We start from the raw sequence: 18,883 nt of genomic DNA on the forward strand, positions 1-18,883 counted from the left end.
TGAACTGAATAATGCCAAAAATAAAGCTAATTTTGTTTCTGAGGCATGCTAACAAGGATCTTCCATGAGATGTTTTTGCTTGCTAAGCATATTTGTATCATAAATGTATTTTGAAGATTTTCTTTCATTTTTCTAAATATATCATAGATAGTAAGTAAAAGGATGACATTCACTTCAAGTATAATTAACTAACAGTTTTATTTCAACAGTAAGTATGCTCTAGCAATAAAAGATATCTTAAGTATCTATTTATTACAATTCATATATAATTAAAATAGTGTTGTCTAAACTGGGCAACTCCAATTTACATTTGTACCATTAATTTCCTTGTTTATCTTTTTTTTATGATAAAGACTTTTAGGAAAATATTGAGTTTTAAAACCACCACTATTTTAAATGCTTTCTGTTGATATAAACAATTTGGAAAATTATAATGCTAAACATTTGAAAAGCAAATACAGATTGCATTAAATGTACTTCTAGTCAAAAGTGAATTGAAGAGGTCCAAAAACTCTTGTGTTCATTCAATAAATGTTTAACTTCACTGTAATCATTTAATAAAACAATTACCAACAGATACTTACAGTTTCAGCATCTAGAAAAACCGTGGGACAATCTGAGCACGAGGTGAGTACCTCTGAAGAACTCATAAATTTTGATCCTATTCCTCGCAGACTGTCCCCAAGGAAACTTGCAGCATCCCAGGTTAGGGAACAGAATTTCTTCTGAATGCACTGGAAAATAATTGTCACATTAGTTCATTATGGCTGTCTCTGTTTACAATTTCTGGTTCAATAAACTTATATCTGTTTCCACAATAATATAAAACAAAGAACAGCAGATATTGGAAATCTGAAACAAAAATGGAAATTGCTGGAGAAATTCAGTTGGTCTGGCAGTATCTGCGAGAAGAAAGCAGAGTTAGTGTTTGGAGTCTAGTGACCTTTTGAGTTTCTTCAGCAATTTCTGATTTTGTTTTATATCTACTTTTAATTGTTTTCCCATCCCTAAAGTTGACAATTACAATAGTCTTTTTTTTCATTACTATGTATTTGTATCTAGAGTATCAGGAGTCATATTGTTGCATTGCACATGGAAGGAACATCAAACATTCCAGGTATTGTGTTTATTCAACATGGTAATTCAATAGTTTCATTACTAGGTTTTTCTGGAATGATTTGACACTTTGTCATGGAAAGTGAAGAAAAAAATCTTAATCCACTCATGGGATCCCTGAAGGCAGTTACAGGAAAGCATTGCAGAAGCTCAAAAGATCAAAGGCAGCAGACACATGGGAATGCCACCACCTCTAAGCCACATACTATCCTGAATTGGAATTATATCACCATTCCTTCATTACTGCTGGGCCAAAATCCTGGAACCTCAACCCAACAGTGCTGTGGGTGCCTCTATGCCTCAGGAATGCTACAGTTCAAGAGAGAGCCCAGTAACACCTTCTCTGGTGTAAATAGGGATTGGAAATAAATAGTCTAGTCAGCAATAACTATATCACATGAACAAAATAAAAACAGCTGAAACCAGTTTGCATTTCTTCTAACTGGGATATGAAAAATCACAAAAGGATAGTGTAAGAAGGAAGAAAAACTTTTGAAAAATTGCAACTTTATAGGATAAAAATTGGCATGCCAATCTTACAACCAATAACTAATGCAGCAGCTCATATTCAGTATGATGCTGAGACCCAAGAACTAATTTTCCTTTGGTCTCTCAAATTAGAAGATCTGTAGATTCCCAACCTTTTCAGTAATATGGCACCCTTCAATGAGACAAATAGTTCTGGGGCACACGCACTTTTTTCATGTCATCTCAATTTTGTCCTTTGTCCATATATGTTTAGAATATTAGGTCTTCAAATAAAAAAAACAATATTCTTGCTTTTAATTTGATGATTAATTTTCATGAGTTTTATGAGTTGTAATTTTGTTTGGATAGCATATTATTCTATGTCACTATTCGTTACTTTTATACAAAGGTTCACAGCACATTTGAATGGATTTGCTTTACAGTGGCACACTGGTTGAAAACCACTGCTGTACATGTTTTCTTTAACAAAACATTTGTGGGCATTTCTTTGGGAGTTCAACCCAATACGCTTGCCTTTGCTCCACAGTTGAAACCTGCAACCATCTAGCTGGAGACCAGTATATTATACCTCAGTATCAGCACCCATAGGCGAGTCAGAGGTGTGCATGCTGGCTTTGTTGCTAATAAAGTTGCCTCAGAGGAATTGGGTGTACATGATAAAGGTAAATTGGGAGCTCAGGAAACAGTGGAGATGACTGGGGGATTTGGCAGATTTAATATTCCAGTATTTTACAGCTATTATGATAAATACTCATGAAGACAGTATGCATCTACAAAGGCAAATGTTAGTTTTGAAAGCAAAGCAAAACCAAAAGAAAATCTGTTAAAACGCTTAAGAAAAATGTAGAAAAAGTCAAAATTTCACTTTCAATAAAGATGTGTAAAATATCTTATCATTTTGGAAATTGGACTGTGAAGACTAAATACATGGGAGCAATGGCATAATGCATTGTTGCTGGACTAGTAATACAGATATCAGGCTGACATTCCAGGGAACCTGGTTCGATTTTGAATAAAAAAAGTTACTTAAGAGTCTAATGATGACCATGTAATCATCACCGTTTATCATAAAAACTCATCTGATTCAGTAACACCTTTTAGAAAAGGGAACTGGCATCCTTACCTTCATTGACCTACATGTGATTCCACATCCACAGATTCTTATCTATCCTCTGAAATGACTGAGCAATAGTCAGTTGTAAAATGTCTCAAAAAAGAAATGAAATCATATGAATCACCTGGCATTGAACTAGGGACTGGAAATGACAATGAAAGACACGGTTCTGTCGACCCTCCAAATACCTCCTTACTGACATCTGGGGGCTAATGCCAAAGTTGGGAGAGCTGCCAGTCAAGCAAAAGCCTGACATAGTCATATTCACAGAATAATACTTTACACACAATCCCAGACAATATAAGCACCATACCTGGGTATGATCCAGAGACTTTGCATGTAGGGCCACAGTTACCTGTAGCTGAGAGGGAGTTGCTCTGGGTGTCCTCAATGTTGACCCCCATAGCCCACAAGGTCTCGTGGTAAAATGTCAACCATGGGCAAGGAAACTTACTGCTGATCACCAGCACCATGACTGACTAAGCTGGTTGAGTCATAAAGGAAATGACTGCTCAACTGGGTTTGCAGGACGTGATGAAGGAGGGCAAACGTACTTGACCTTTCCTCACCAATCTCCCTGCTACAGTTGCATCCCAAAAGCGTCAGTCGGGATGACCACCAACAGTCCTTGTAGAGATGGTGTCCTGTCTTTACACTGAGGACACTCTCTATTATATTGTGTTGCACTACCACTGTGCTAAATGAGATGGAATTTAAACACATCTAGCTGGTTAGGGTCATAACTAGCACAAAGGAACATAGTGTAGTTTTTAAATGCTAGTCATTTCAGCTTCTGGACATATCTGCAGGGGTTCCTCAGGATAGTGCCCAATGACCAACATCTTCACATACTTCATCAATTAACTTTCCTCCAGCATAAGGTCAGAAGTGGACATATTCATTGATGATTACATAGTGTTCAGTTCTATTCATGATTTTTCAGATACTGAAGCAGTCTATTTCCAAATTCAGTAATACCTAGACAATATTCAGGCTTGGGTTGACAAATGGTAAGCAACATTTGTGCCACACCAGTGTCAGGCAATGGCCATTTCCAACAAGAGAGAATCTAACTATTGCCCCATGACATTTAATAGCATCACCATCACCGAATCCCTCACTATCAACATCCTGGGTTGTTACCATTATCTGAAACTGAACCAGACTGGTAGCATGACTACTGTGAAGACAACAGCATTTAAGAGACTAAGAATCCTGCAATGTCTAACTCACATCCTGACTCCCCAAAGATTGTCCAGTACCTACAAGGCACGCCATAAGTATAATGGAAACTTCCCACCTGCCTGGATGAGTGGAGCTCCAACAATACTTAAGAAGTTTGACACCATCCAGAACAAAGCTATCACCCTGATTGTTTCCGGATGGAGTGGCATTCTGTCTCACCACCACTGAGGCAGAGTATCAGCAATGTGTACCAGCTGCAAGATGCACTGCAGAAATGAACTATAGTTCCTTAGACAGCATCTTCCTAAACCATGATTGCTACCATCTGGAAGGACAAGGGCAGCAGATATATGGAAACATCAGTATATGCACACTCCCCTCCAGCCACTCATGTTGACTTAGAACTCGATCGCTATTCATCAACTGTCTCTGGGTCAAAATCCCAGAACTCCCTAACATTTTGTTGTAGGTTCAATCACATCAACTTTAGGAGTTCAAGAAGGTAGCTTACAATCACCTTCTCAAAGAAAGTTGAAGGTGGGCAATAAATGCGGGCTGAGCCAGAGAAGCCTATACACAATGTATGAATAGGCAAAAAGGGCAAGTGATTTCAGTTCTGTGAATGCAACTTTAAAAAAAAGTCATAAAATAATTTGTAATAGTAAACTAGAAACATTATTTTCAAGAAAGCATATCATTTCAGTTCAGTCCCTATCAGGAACCTATTAATTGATGAAGTGTTTACAAGGTTGAACCTTTATGACATACGGAGGAAACAGACCATAGGCCACTGATAGGTTTCAGTTCAGGATCAAGTTCCAGTCAGAACAGTTTTGTCCTAATAGGGTTTTTGCCTGTGAAATCTCTAAGCTGTGATATTTTGTGAGGATGTTTTCAAGCCGTCAGAACTGAGAAGTGGTTTCAGCATCAGAACTGAAGGGCCTGTTTCCACACTGTAGGGAATCTAACCTAATCTAATCAAAAGCTTCTAGACCATATAAATTAGAAAGAGATAGTTAAGAAATTCAAGGGTTAAGATAGAAATGACAAATCACTGGAATTTTCTTTTGTGTAATAAACTTATATTATTTTGTCAATGAAGATCGGCATCCTTGTTTGATTATATTTTGTAAATTAGCAGTATGGTAAACAACTACAAAACTGAGCTTCTGATCCACCAAATCAGGTTTCATTCCAGGATCTGATGTGTCCAGTATTTCTGTCAGCTAGGATCATAACAAAAATACTTACACAAAATTATCAGTTAAATAAATAATTTAGTCATATTTTTGATACAAGCAATGCCTTCAGTTTTGCTATCCATTCATAACACTTTACAAGATTGGAAATAAAATGTTCATGTTCAGAGAGGATGTAAATATTGTACTTCAGAAAAATGTGTACAAACTAAGATAGATTCTCACCTGGAACAGGGAAGAGAAAACATGAAAAGTATGGACTGCACAGGAACCATCAGAATCAGACATTAGTTGATTTAAATGGGTGCGCCATGCTTCTTCTGCATCGTCACATGCTTTAGGCTGAAAAGCTGCAAGTATTGCAGAAAAGAAAGGCGAGGGAGGGGGTGATGAGTGAAGATCATGAAGCCCATCCCTGTCTCCTTCAGCAAAGCTGCAAAGAAGTAAAATAAATATTATGATGCAAAATTTACATTAGAAAATAAGATTACCAAAATTAAATACATTTAGTGGCCCCCTCTTTGTGACTGCAGGCCTAATCAATTCTGCTCAAGTCTGGGGCTTGCTAGTCCCTCTTCCACTCTTGAATTGCTGAGCTTGACATGTCAGCTACTGCGCTATTTCATACTCACTTAGCTTCTGTTCCAGTCTCTGGCAAGCTTGGTTTAAAACAGGTAACTGACAGTATAATAAAGAGCAAATCAGAAATTACATTTCCTATTCAATCCTGGAATGTGCAGTATTGCTGGAGATGAGTGAAAATGCCAACATAAAACACTCATTAGTTAATCTTCACCTTCATGTTGATAATTTTGAAATTAGATTGAGCAGAAAGGAGGAGTGTAACGGGTATCATCAGCTAGTGATGAAAGAACAAAACATGTAGGCACAGCTCTAAAGAAAGTTGCTAACCAGTGCCAAGAAATTATAATGCAACCATAGGAGGTGTCAAATACATTTACATAGTACTCTGTCCTTGCAGAACATTTTGATTTGACCTCAAATAATGAGTAAGAATGAAAATTTGGAAAAGACTCAGTGAAGGGCTGCATGATTAATTTCCTGGTCTTAAATATAGATAGGTTGAAACAACTGGGTTTCTATAAGTTTTCTGATTCTTTTGTTTGGACTCAATTTGAAATAAATTGACTTTAGCTTTGTAAAATAAAGGTTTTACTTTACAATTGATGATCTGAATGCTTACTGTTGAATGGAAGTTGATGGATAATTTTGAGCTTCAACTAATTTCATGTTTTATCTTCTAAAATATATTAGAATCATAGTAGCATACAGCACAAATGCAGATCTTTCATGCTTGTGTTAAACTGTTGGGCTTAGTCATATTCTCTGGCATTTTGTCTGCAATCTGTCGATTCTTCATTCTTAAGTACCTGTCAAACTCCCTTGTAATTATTCATGGAAGGAACTTTCCACCAAATTTTCAGTAAACCATTCCAGATTCCAACAACAACTTGAGCTAAGAAATTCTCAATTTCTCCTCCAATCCTAGATTTTTGCCAATGATTTTAAATCTATATCATTTAGTTAATTCTATACTCATTTAAGGAAACACTTTTTTGAAAGAAGAGATGATTAAACCTTACATCATTTTCAGCACTTCAGTTAGGTTGCCTCTTAATTTATTTGTGTTAAAGAGAACAGTCCTAATTTTTCCTTCCTCTCGTAACTGAAGTTAATCATTCCTAGCAACATTCTGGTGAACATATTCTCTACTCTAAGTCAGCTTTCCTAAAATGTATCGCGCCCAGAACTGTCGACAACACTTCAGGTGAAGTTTTACTGATTTAATATTCTATGTCCAATTTATAAATCCAAGGAACACTTTTTTGAAAAAAAAAATCACCTTATCAACTTGCCATGCTGCTTTTAACAATTGGTGAATATGTGCAACTTACACTTTCCTTAAGTGGACGTTATTAGCTCATAGTATAAAATCTTTCTATGCTAGTCTTCTCAAAAGTGCATCATTTCATTTTTTACCTGTCATGCATCTATTTTATCACTATAACACATTCTGACATCTACAGGCATTTTCATTATCATTACTACTTTGCTAAACTAACTACATTGACAATAATCTTAAACACAAATGTATTGAGGACAATGTGAAGTTTAACTAACCTTGACAGCCCCAACTGATCAACATCTCCATCACCCTTTTCTTCTGGCTCTGTAATTTCAAGGCTGAAGCTATCATTGCCCTCAAGGGCTGACGGAAGTTCACTTGTAGATCCAGAAAGTTCATCTTCCTCAGTCATGAATTCAATCTCCTAAAATAAAATTTGTAAAGTTTAAGAATTAGAAACATGTAATGAAATACTTTTTTGTATACTTTACAATGTATATCGTTTTTATGTGTGAATTACAGTGATTAACAATGCAAGAACTAAATGACTCCAGTATTATGGGGATTTGAACTTGGCTTCAAATTCCAGGACGTTTTTGTCATCAGAAATTCGCATTTTTATTCTGGACTATATGCCTATCTTAAGATGTGGACATGCCGATGTTGGACTGGGCTGGCCAAGGTCAGAAGTCACACGACACCAGGTTATGGTCCAATACGGTTATTTGAAATCACCAGCTTTTGGAGCACTGCACTTTCATTTGGTGAAGTCACTCCATCTACCACACTTCACTTGATAAAGGAACTTTGCTTTGCAAGCTTGTGATTTCAAACAAACCTGCGGGACTATAACCGGGTGTCATGTGATTTCTGACCTTGTCTATCTAACAGATCAACTTCTGTCTCTGGCCTGCTCCTCTTTGTGATATTTAAAGTTACTTTGATCAGCTTACTGCCATTTGCTACCATCCTCGTAAATCTTTCTGCACCACCTCTAGTGTCATTTCATCCTTCTTGTAGTGGGACCAGAACTGTATGCAGTACAGATCTGTGCATACACCTGCCAAGTTCCCACTGTTCCTCTACATGTCTCAGAATTCTGTTATTTATGGTATATTTCTTTTGTCCTGTTTCTCTCTCTAAGAGCATTACCTCACACTTCTGAATTGAATTTGATTTTCCAAGTTTTGCAAGACCACTGATATCTTCTGTTGTTTACAGCTTTCTTATTTGCCACTGACTACACTGTAAACTTTTGTATCATTCCCAACCTCACAATCATGCAGCCTACATTCAACTCTATTTCATTAATATTTGCACAGAAAGCTGATGACCTCATATTTGGCTTTCTGTATCCCGACTAGAAATGGCCTTCCAGCCACAGAAAGACTCATCACCTAACACTGAATCAGTTTTGGATTTAGTTTGCCAATGTCCCATCCCAAGTATGGTTACTTTTCTGATCACCTACTATTTGTCAAAGCTTTGCTAATATGTCGACTATATCAGTTACCCTACCATCACTGACTTTCCTTGTTACCTATTCAAAAAATTCAATCAAGCCACACAATCTTCCCATAACACGTCCATACTAGCCACCTTTGATTAATCTATGCCTTTTTAAAAGATGATGAACACTTTCCAAAAAATTGCCCACTACTGAAGTTCGGCTGACCTATTACTCAACCGATCGTTTCCAAACAATAACGTTAGCAGATCTCCAATCTTCCAGCAACTTGCTTCTAAACAGATGTGCTAGAAATTATGGCCTTTTGATGGCCTTCTCCAAGTCCTGTACATATTTTATGCAATTGTAAATGCTTAAAAATGCTCAATCCCTGAGTAACTGTGTTTTTCCTATTCAATATTTCATTGTATTTTCCCTGTTCTCTTTTTACATGCTTCCTACTGCCTACACTGCTGTTAGCAGTCAGATTTCCCATGGAGTGGATGAACATCATAGGAAAATCTTCAGTTTTATCAACTTTGTAGCAGTAAGCAGCACAGAGTTCCAGAAATCCAATTTAATATTCAGAAAATTTTTCAAACAGTAAAAAACTGCTATCATTTCTCATATGAATAAATAAGAAAATAATAGAAATTAAGTAAAATACACATTAAACACAATGTTTAAGAAGGCAATGTATTGTGCAAATTAAAAAACTTAGAATAAGAACAATGCTTCAACCAATCCTTTTTTATCTTTCAGATATAAATATTCCCTTAAATAATTATTCTTGCTATATATTCTTATGTACTTAGAAAGTATATGTTATCTCTCACCAACCTTTATGTCAGAAACAGTAACCATGTCATCACTGGACTGTTGACTGTATCCACTTGTGCGTGACATTGATCGTTTTTGAACAGTGTAATATTTTGGTTGGATACCAGCAGTACGGCTTTATAGCAAGAGAGTATTCTCCCAGCCACCACAGAATCAATATTGCAAATACAGTTATTCATAATTTGGATATGAACATACAGTTAACAGGATAAAGGATAGCCTCAACCCCTTCAAAGGTTTTTTCATGATCATAGAAGCTATTCAAAATCAAGTTTTGTTGTGAAATAAATTAGTATAAATTAGCAACAGGCAATTTTCAATAATTATATTGTTAAAGTGCAAACTCCTTAATGATCCAATTCTGATGTCAAGAAAATCAACCAAAAGGTTGCAACAACATGCATATCCACACACAAGCAAGCCACCAAAGTCAAAGATTACCCATACCACCTACTCCCAAGATTATTATAAACACAGAGAATAAATCTGGAAATACTTAGTTATCATGACCATTCATTAGTGTACCACCAAAGCCCCTTCACCTTTGATCTCCCTGCCACCTGCTGGTTTGTTTCATCAGCCAGAGAAGCCTCCAGACTAGGAGTCCTCGTGCTAACTGAAAGTGGATCTGCAGAGGCTGTGTCACCCGAAGTTGATAGTGAATCCACGTGACTTGTGTCTTCATTAGGTACAAAATTCATTATCTGCAGAACACAAATTTAACAAGATTAATGTCATAATTATGATTTAATGACATGACATGATGCCAGTCAGAACAGAGTTAAATGTCACAAATAATTCGGGTGCACATAATGTTTAATAAACTATTGTAGCATTTTTCACAATATAATTTGAAACTCTTTGAGTGAGCAAATGGAGAAAATCATAAAAACCTTAATTTTGACATAGTCGGTTCTGCTATATTTCTGTTCTCGTGCAACCCTGTGTTATAAGAACAACACGCAATAGCAGCACCATTTAAACTAATGGAGCCAAAATGATGTTTTAACCAATCCACGCTTTAAAAGTTTGGGCTGTAGAAACAGAGTACCCAATTCATCAATCATGTTATAGCAAATTTGTATTAACAAAATGTGTGTGATAGTAGACAACCTGTACTAAAATGTTTGTAAATATTGATGTAAATCTTCTGGGTTTGGTGTTTTTTTTAAATGGTGTTGTCATATTATGATAAAAAAGAACTGCAGATGTTCAAAATCAGAAAACCAGAAATTGCAGGGAAAATGCAGAGTTCTGAAGTAGGGTCTTCTTTATAGAGTCAGTTCTGAAGAAGCATCACTGGACCCAAAACATTAACTCTGCCTTCTCTCCACAGATGCTGCCTCACTTGAGGGTTAACAAGGTGAGAGTGGGACTTCTACCCAACAGGGATAGAGCTACAGCTAATAGTTGAAGCAATGCCAGAATGCAGTTGTGTCAGCTGTTGTGCCTGGAAGGCAGTCCAGAAATAAGTAGCATGGATCCTGAACTGAAAGGCAAATCCAGGGTATTTGGGTTGGGAAGATTTCAGGAATTCTAGTAAGGGTATAGTAGTAGAATTTCAGTTTGGGAGGCTGGAATGTGGGATGGCAACTATAAAGGGGCAGTACCACCTTGTGGCAAGGACTGTCCCTAATGGGGACAGGAGACCTCCCAAAAGAGGTAACCATCATACTCAAGTTGGAATAGTGGCAGACTAATCATCTTCTCACATTATCTGTACACTTTATTATTGGTAATACCAATTAAGTTACCAACTAAAAGCCATTTACAACGTTCAATAGGCTTAAGGATGGACAGGTTTGCTAAACTGTTTCTGTTGGATGTGCTGCAATATCAAGCATGATCAGCTTGTGGTTGGGGTTTTTTCATGTTACCACATTCTCTCCTTGAATGAGACTAAGGGACCACACTTAGTTAAATGTGATGGAAGAAAATCACTAGTGAATCTTAATGAGAAGAGGCTCTTGTGCTAAACATGATGCAGTTTAATGCATGATAACAATCAGCTCCAAGTTACCTTCGTATGTTAGAAACTGTTGCTAAGAATCATGGGAGATCTGTGGCAATAGTTCTCCACCCATAAGACCCTAAGATGTTCTGCTCTTCCCACTAACATTCTTACAAAATGATCAGATTGCATTACATTTTAGACAGACAATCTTCATTATTAACCTTTTAGAAGCATGACTTTATCCAACAGTACCAATGCTCTATAATATAGGGGACAGTTTGGAAGTGGATGAATGCAGTGAATTAACAACCCGTTTTATTTTATGTGCCCACTCCTTCAAATACAAAAGTGAGGGAGCTACAAAATTCACCCCTTTCTCCATGCTTCCTCCACTCAGTGAGATCACAACTGATTTGTAGATAACTCCATTAACCCATTTTGATGCTGTATTATTGGCCAGCAAACATCCATCAATCCCCTATTTAAAATGATTGACGGAGCTGGAGTCAACTGTCTGTTAGTGGGAGAGGTTTCTAAACTGAATCAACCTTTGCAAAAAGAAGTGTTTCCTAACTCTTTCCTGAAGAGCCTAGCTCTGAATCTCCTGGTCCTAGAGTCTCACATTAGCACAGAGGTTTCTTTCGATGTGAGTTTCAAAATTTTAATCGCCTCAATCAATTCTCTTTCGAGCCTTCTATGTTACAGGCAATAAAAGCCTGCTATTGTAATTTCTCCTTATAATTTAGTACTTAGAGCCTGGTAATATCCTGGCAAGTCTACACCACAAATTTTCCAAAGGTCAATATATCCTTTCTAAGGTATGCAGTCCAGAACTGTACAATCACCCAGATGCGGTCTAACTAATGCTTTGTACAATTGTAACAATATTTCTTTCCTTTTATATGAGTAAATTAGGTGTAGGAGTAAATTATTTGGCCCATTAAACCTTTTCAGCCATTCGATAAGCTGACAGCTAAGTTGGGACGTTATATTGCTGCTGTGTAAGATATTGGTAAGGCCCTTTTTGGAATACTGCATTAAATTCTGGTCACCCCGCTATAGGAAGGATGTTATTAAATGGGAAAGGTTGCAGTAAAGATATACAAGTATGTTACCTAGACTGGGGGTTTGAGTTATAAGGAGAGGCTGGGACGTTTTTCCCCTGGAGCGTTAGAGGCTGAGGGTGACCTTCGAGAGATTTATAAAATCATGAGAAGTATGGATAAGGTGAATAGTCAAGGTCTTTTTCCAGGATAGGGAAGTCCAAAACAAGAAGGTATAGGTTTAAGGTTAGAGGGGAAAGATTTAAAAGGGACCTGAGGGACAGCTTTTTTACACAGAGGGTGGCACGATTATGAAATGAACTGCCAAAGAAAGTGATAGAGGTGACTACAATTATGACATTTAAAAGACATTTGGACACATACATAGATAGGAAAGCTTTAGAAAGAAATAGGACAAACAAAACCAACAGGACTAGTTTAGTTTGGGAAACATGGACCAAACTGTCTTTTTCTGTGCTGTACGACTCTATGGTTCATAGGTGAGGTTCTTTCATAATCCGAAAAAGAGACACCTCAGCATGAAACAAAAAACCAAAAAACTGCAGATGAAGGAAATCAGATGTGAAAACAGAAATTGTTGCTGAAACTCAGCAGGTCTGGAATTATTTACGGAGAGCAAGCAAAGCTAACGTTTTGGGTCTAGTGACCAATCTTCAGTTTTTGTTCTACCTCAACATGACATGAGTAAAAACCTTATGAATATTGCACTGTATGCAACATATAGTTTATGCATTATGAACTGCTATTTTCTGACAATGAACTCATCAACTATTTCATTATCAGTAAAGGCAATGTTACAAAATTATTCTGCATGTAATGTTTTGTTTTACACAAATTCTATACCATACCTACTGTATGACAGACCCTTTGTCTGTCCCAGCTGTCTACATATAAAGATAACATTGTTTTAGACGTTTGAATATTTTCTTTGTGTCTGAGAACTACATTTTAATTACCTCCTAAAATGGATTCCTAAATCTATTTGGACTATATACTGTTCTTAAAACTTCACCACCTGAAGAACATTTGGAATGAAAAATTTTTTGGTCCAAATTAGATGATCTCACACATACCAGCACTGAGATCCATATGCTAAAGATTTGCGAACTCACAATGGACAAACATATCTATAATTTTATGCTGTTGGCTGCACTGCTTTCTTCGCCACTAATATTTGTATTGTTCACAAAGTTTGACATTTAGCTCTCTTGTTTTTTTTAAGCCATTAATAAATAATGAATAGTAAGGCTCCAGAATGAATCCTTGTGGGATAGTCACTTCCTTCTAGTTTGTATACATACCTTTTTTGAATGACCTAAAACATCTTCGAACCAAATCAATAATTTTCCTTTAATTGCTTGAGTATTAATTTTAGCTGAAAATTTCAGATCTATTTAAATAAAGATAAAATATCAAGATGGCATGACAATATTTATTTTATTAGGCAGTAATAGATGTTGGACCATGCTATAAATGGACTGATTGTAGAAACAATAATTGAGGCAATTGCTTCACTCAATCAATTTGACATTAGACAGAGGCAAGCAAATAAGGCTCAACTACTTATCCATTTGTTCCACCAGGATTCATCTCTTTAAAATAGCATATGGTAATGTATATCTAAATGACTGACATCATTCCTCCAATCTCCAGTATGTGAAACTCACTCCACGACTCTAACACTTTTCCACATGCACAAAGGAGTTCGGAAGAATAAATATCGTAATTAAAATGGAATTTGACAACTGGGGTCGTGACTGCATCACATTTTATTATATAGCAGATATGATAAAGAATTTGTGTAAAACAAAACATTTTGTGGAGGACAATTTTGTAAAACTGCCTTTACTGATACTGAAATAGGTGATGAGTTCAGAAGTCAGAAAATAGCAGATTCATAATGCAAAATGGACATACAGTACAAAATTAGAAAATAAACTGGTTCAGCAGAGCACAGTACTAGATTACTGTAGGTTTATTGCTCATGCTATGTTGAGGTGGAAGAAAAACTGAAGAAGGGTCACTGGACCCAAAATATTAACTCTGCATTTTCTCCATAGATGCTGCCAGACCCACTGAGTTTCACCAAATGATTTCTGTTTTTGCTTCTGATGTCCAGCATCCACAGTTCTGTGGTTTCTTTGTTTTATGTTGAGGTGTTTTTTTTCAGGATTATGAAAGGCCCTCACTTATGAATGTTTTAAAAGGGAACATAAAACTATTCCTTTATACTCAGGAACATTATGAAGTGATCAACAAATATGCAATGTATTAGGACTATGGAGTAAAAAGTCTCTATCCCGGTTCCTCACTGAATACATTGTCTATGGATGCAATTAAAAAAATAGTAAGACATTTAATACATAAGCTCAGCTACAAAGAGAAATATTCCAGTTGCCCATTTGTTTACTTCTTTGGCAGGTGTTTGGGTGTGACTTGTGAAGACCTAGAAAGGGTACAGGAGAAAACACTTCCAAAAAGAACTCATATATATTCACTTTTTGAATTTAATTTAAATACATTGTATGTACCTGGGTTCCGGTGCAAGATGTTACTAAATATTAACCTGTATTGGGCATTTTTATTTGTTAGCTCTTTTAAAAGTTTGCACAATAGATCATAAAGCATTAACCTACTAGTTGTGATCGTGTCAGAATTTGACTAGCTGTAAGTGCATCCTCTTCAGAGGACTCATCTGAATCTTCATGATTAATTTTACTTAGACTGGGTGTGCTTCCTGAAAGCTGGCTCTCCTCTAGAAGCTGCATATCTCCCTTGTCTAGACTGTCAAGAGAACGCCTCCGTACTCCCCAATTAAAGGTATCCATACTCTCACCCTGAAAGAAAGAAATTGAGACATCATTCACAAAAATTACAAATAGTCAGATCATAATGCAATAGTAAATGTTTGTATGTGACAGAAAAGATTTTAAAACGTGGGTTTGCAAGACTAGAATATAGAAGCAATAATAATTCAAATACTGGTAAAACTTTATTTTAGCACTTCAAAATATGTACATAGATTATAACTTTTACTAATTTATTTATCTAGCGACTGGCATCCATTATTCAATCAATCAATCAGATTTCCTTTTTTACCAATAATTGCAACAGACAGCTATGGCTGGGGCTTAAAGTGGCATACAGGCAAGTAAATGGGTTATTGAAAGCCAGAAATTGATATTAAGATTAGTATTCTCTAGATATTATTGGGGGAATTTTGACTATCAAATGTTGGCTGTCGGTGGTTAGGGTGTCCATTATGCCCGTCTGCTCATATTAGTGTAGAACCTGACAGGGTGTCATTACAATGATGGCAGAAAATTGACAGTGTAATTTGAATGCAAGCCAGAATTGGAGGGAAGATGACAATTGAGTCATTAATTTAAAAAATAACTTTTTACAAGGTTTTCTGAGCAGATTTCAGTGATTCCTTTAAATAGCTAAATTAGCAATCCTTAATGTTCAGTTCAGTTAAATTGTCAGAGGAAAACCAAGATTGTATGAAGGTTCTAAAATGGTTTAGAAACTAGATAACATATAATAAATATGTTTGGCCTGCTAATTTGTTTCCTGGATCATTTCAATATTGCAGTAAATTGGATGTTGATAGGAATGAATATTAAGTGATGCATTGTAATTTATGGTTAATTACCCACCCTGTTCCTAACTGAAATGAAGTAAAATGGTGTGTTGTGACGTTTGTTTTCATAAAGGTGATCAATGTTTGGAATTTCTGCTTTATAAAAAAAAACAACAGTTCCTAAAAGCTTGTGGCCTCACACATAAATGGGCTACGATCTCAACAGTTCTATAATGGATCTCTGCACAAGTGCCCTCCAGTACTGATCTTACTAACATATGTGAAATGAGAAGGATACACCTAATATGTATGAGTCCGGGAGATGCACTTGCTACTCCCAGTCACTTGGCTATCTTGAGGTAGGTAAGATTGCTTAGATTCTGTCCATTTTGTGGAGCTGCAGCAGAAACTTGATATATCAGCAGCCGATCTTCATTTATTACTTAGCTTGGAATGCCAAACAGCAGAAATATTTATGCATGCATTTACAATATCATTACACATACCAATTAGAAGCCATCTTACCACATTCCATTGAAAAGCAAAAGAATAAAGATAATATTTTCCCATTTCTTATTTTGCTCAGATCTCGTTGCTGAAGTTGGCGGTGGTGAGGGGGTGGTTGTTGTGTGGGAGGCAGGGGAGAAGGGAGAGATCATTTCAGTTAACGAGGGAGGTAAGTGAACGAACTCGATTCTCCCAGCAAGTGAAGGAACATGCTTGTGTTTTTCCACTGAAAACAAACTAAAATAGCTTTATGATAAGAGAATAACCATGGTCTGAAAGGATATGAGAAACGTCAGAACACTTGGGCTAGATTTTCACATTAGGATGAGAAAACAGAATTTGAAACTGTTTCTGAGTGACCAAGCTGTCCTGATGGGACCAATGAAAAAACAAGTCTTGAGTATCATGCCAGAGATCCTTAATTAGAAATGAGCTTCACAGTCAATTAGCAACTGCAGAGGTGGGTAACACAAGTGCAGATTCAATTTAAACTCACCATGGCATTCCATTGAAGTGATTAAAGGAGAATTGAAGAATCACAGTGAACTTTGGGCTCCATGTTTCACCCAAACAGACCAAAGAAGCTGGGGTAAAAATCACTGCCACTGTTACTAGCGGGAACATCTGAAGAAGAACCTGGATCTAGTGCTGTTAAATATTCAATAATCCCAAATGCTCTGGCAAAGCGAGTGCTAGTGTAACTCACTAACACACAAAGGTTTCTATACATTCACTATTAGGTAGGTACATAAGCTGAGGAGCCTCTGGGGCATGCTACTCCTGAACATGGGAGTGATGAATGTCCAGGAGACTTCCTGTCCTCTTAGAATAGCCATACTCCTGTCAGAAGATCTGCCATCAGAAGCAGATACCACAGACCATAGCAGTTCATTATCATGCTGTCCTTTGAAATACACAAATAATGCCTGGAAGAGGACATAAACTGGCAGGGAGATACCATCAATCATCATGGCAATAAAAGATTGAGCAATAGAAATAGCCAGGATGCACAGACCAGGAGGAAGATGGCTAGTGAAAAATCTGAGTGCACTCATTAAGGAGGTGCCTTACACTCCACCCATCTGATTGAATACTAAACATGGAGTTACCTTGGGAAGGCTTAGTATAGCAGGGGCTTCTGGTCCAAATGACTTTCTTTCCCTCCATCTATGAAGCTACATGGCCAATAAAGAACAAAAGCATCATCACCAAACCTTACAACAGACCATCCATCAGTACAGATACTCTCACCTTGTGTGTTGAGATAGGGTGCCAATAGTGAGGAGCATGTCGTTGAGGAGATGTGCCAAGGTGCACAGAGTGAAAGAGTTCATTAAGCTCATGTGTGCCGAAGGAGAATGGCTAATACCAATGAGTGAGCATAAGTTCCTCCACTGAAAAAGTAATGAACCCCATGAACAGCCACAGGAGCAGTGCCTGCAGTGCATGCAGGCACCTAACACTGATGAAGGGCTTTTGCCCGAAATGTCGATTTTCCTGCTCCTCGGATGCTGCCTGACCTGCTGTGCTTTTCCAGCACCACTCTAATCTCCACTCTGGTTTCCAGCATCTCCAGTCCTTGTTTTTACCACCTAACACTGATGTCCACAGGTCACACTAAGTTCTTTGGAAAGATCAGTGGTGCTGGTGACACAGAGATATCTGGAGGGAATGTCAGTTGCACACCAATTGATGTCCCAGTCATACATCTGGACATCCAAAGGACTGACAATATCACAGAGGAAAAGGGGGGTGTCACTCTTCATGAAGGTCTTTCATCAACTTTGGTTTCTTGGCTCCTTTGACAATGAGAGATTCAGTGGGGACAAGTGATGAAGCTGACTGAGCAATCATACAACTGTCAGCAGCACTTAGAGATATCCCAACAGCACTTCCAGAACCCTGGATGCTTCTTCACTGCAACTTGAGACAAGTTTGAAGGCTCTATCCACTTAATCTGAAGCTATATGGGAGCACTGTGTAAAAGTGACCATGCACAGATCACTGGGATGTCTTCTTGCTGTGTACTGTCTTACTTCCTGAGCAAATGTAAAAAATGACATTTGAAGCCAGATGTAAAGGGGCCTTTGACTGGATACGTGCTAAGAAACTATTTCCCATAGAGGGAGAGTCTGGAACAGATGGCATAAACTGATTGTCCAAAGATGACAGAAGTTAAGAGGAATTTCTTCCCTCAGAGGCTGTGAATCCATAGAGTGTTTTATCACTGAAGGCTGTCGAGTGAAATATATTCCAGGCTTAGATAGATAGATTTTTAATCAGTAAGACAATCAAAATGTATGGAGAAAAGACAAGAATGCAGAATTGAGGATTATCAGGTCAATCATGATCACTGAATTTGAAGCAGTTTGAATGGGCCAAATAGCCTACTTCTATTCCCAGGTCTTCTGGATCGGTCAACATTTAGTTGCATTATTTTCACCAATTCTACTTTTTACTCAAAGTAATTTCCTTCAGTTCCATACTTTTACTAGATGCTTGAACCTTAATTATTTCA

At 37.2% G+C, this 18,883-nt stretch overlaps 1 protein-coding gene across 6 annotated transcripts in view; it reads right to left on the minus strand.

Moving 5' to 3' along the window:
- Positions 1-18,883, minus strand: part of LOC140481292 (protein furry homolog) — a 412,478-nt gene that overhangs the window by 28,254 nt on the left and 365,341 nt on the right. For all 6 annotated transcript variants that reach the window (XM_072577249.1, XM_072577246.1, XM_072577244.1 and 3 more), the window contains exons 52-56: positions 14,912-15,112; positions 9,800-9,961; positions 7,246-7,394; positions 5,329-5,536; positions 585-734 (exon numbers count right to left, since the gene is read on the minus strand). In XM_072577249.1, the coding sequence (XP_072433350.1) occupies positions 585-734; positions 5,329-5,536; positions 7,246-7,394; positions 9,800-9,961; positions 14,912-15,112 (870 nt within the window). The remainder of the gene's footprint in view (positions 1-584; positions 735-5,328; positions 5,537-7,245; positions 7,395-9,799; positions 9,962-14,911; positions 15,113-18,883) is intronic.

This window comes from Chiloscyllium punctatum, chromosome 9, assembly GCF_047496795.1.
Source record: "Chiloscyllium punctatum isolate Juve2018m chromosome 9, sChiPun1.3, whole genome shotgun sequence".
Classification (NCBI taxonomy): Eukaryota; Metazoa; Chordata; class Chondrichthyes; order Orectolobiformes; family Hemiscylliidae; genus Chiloscyllium; species Chiloscyllium punctatum.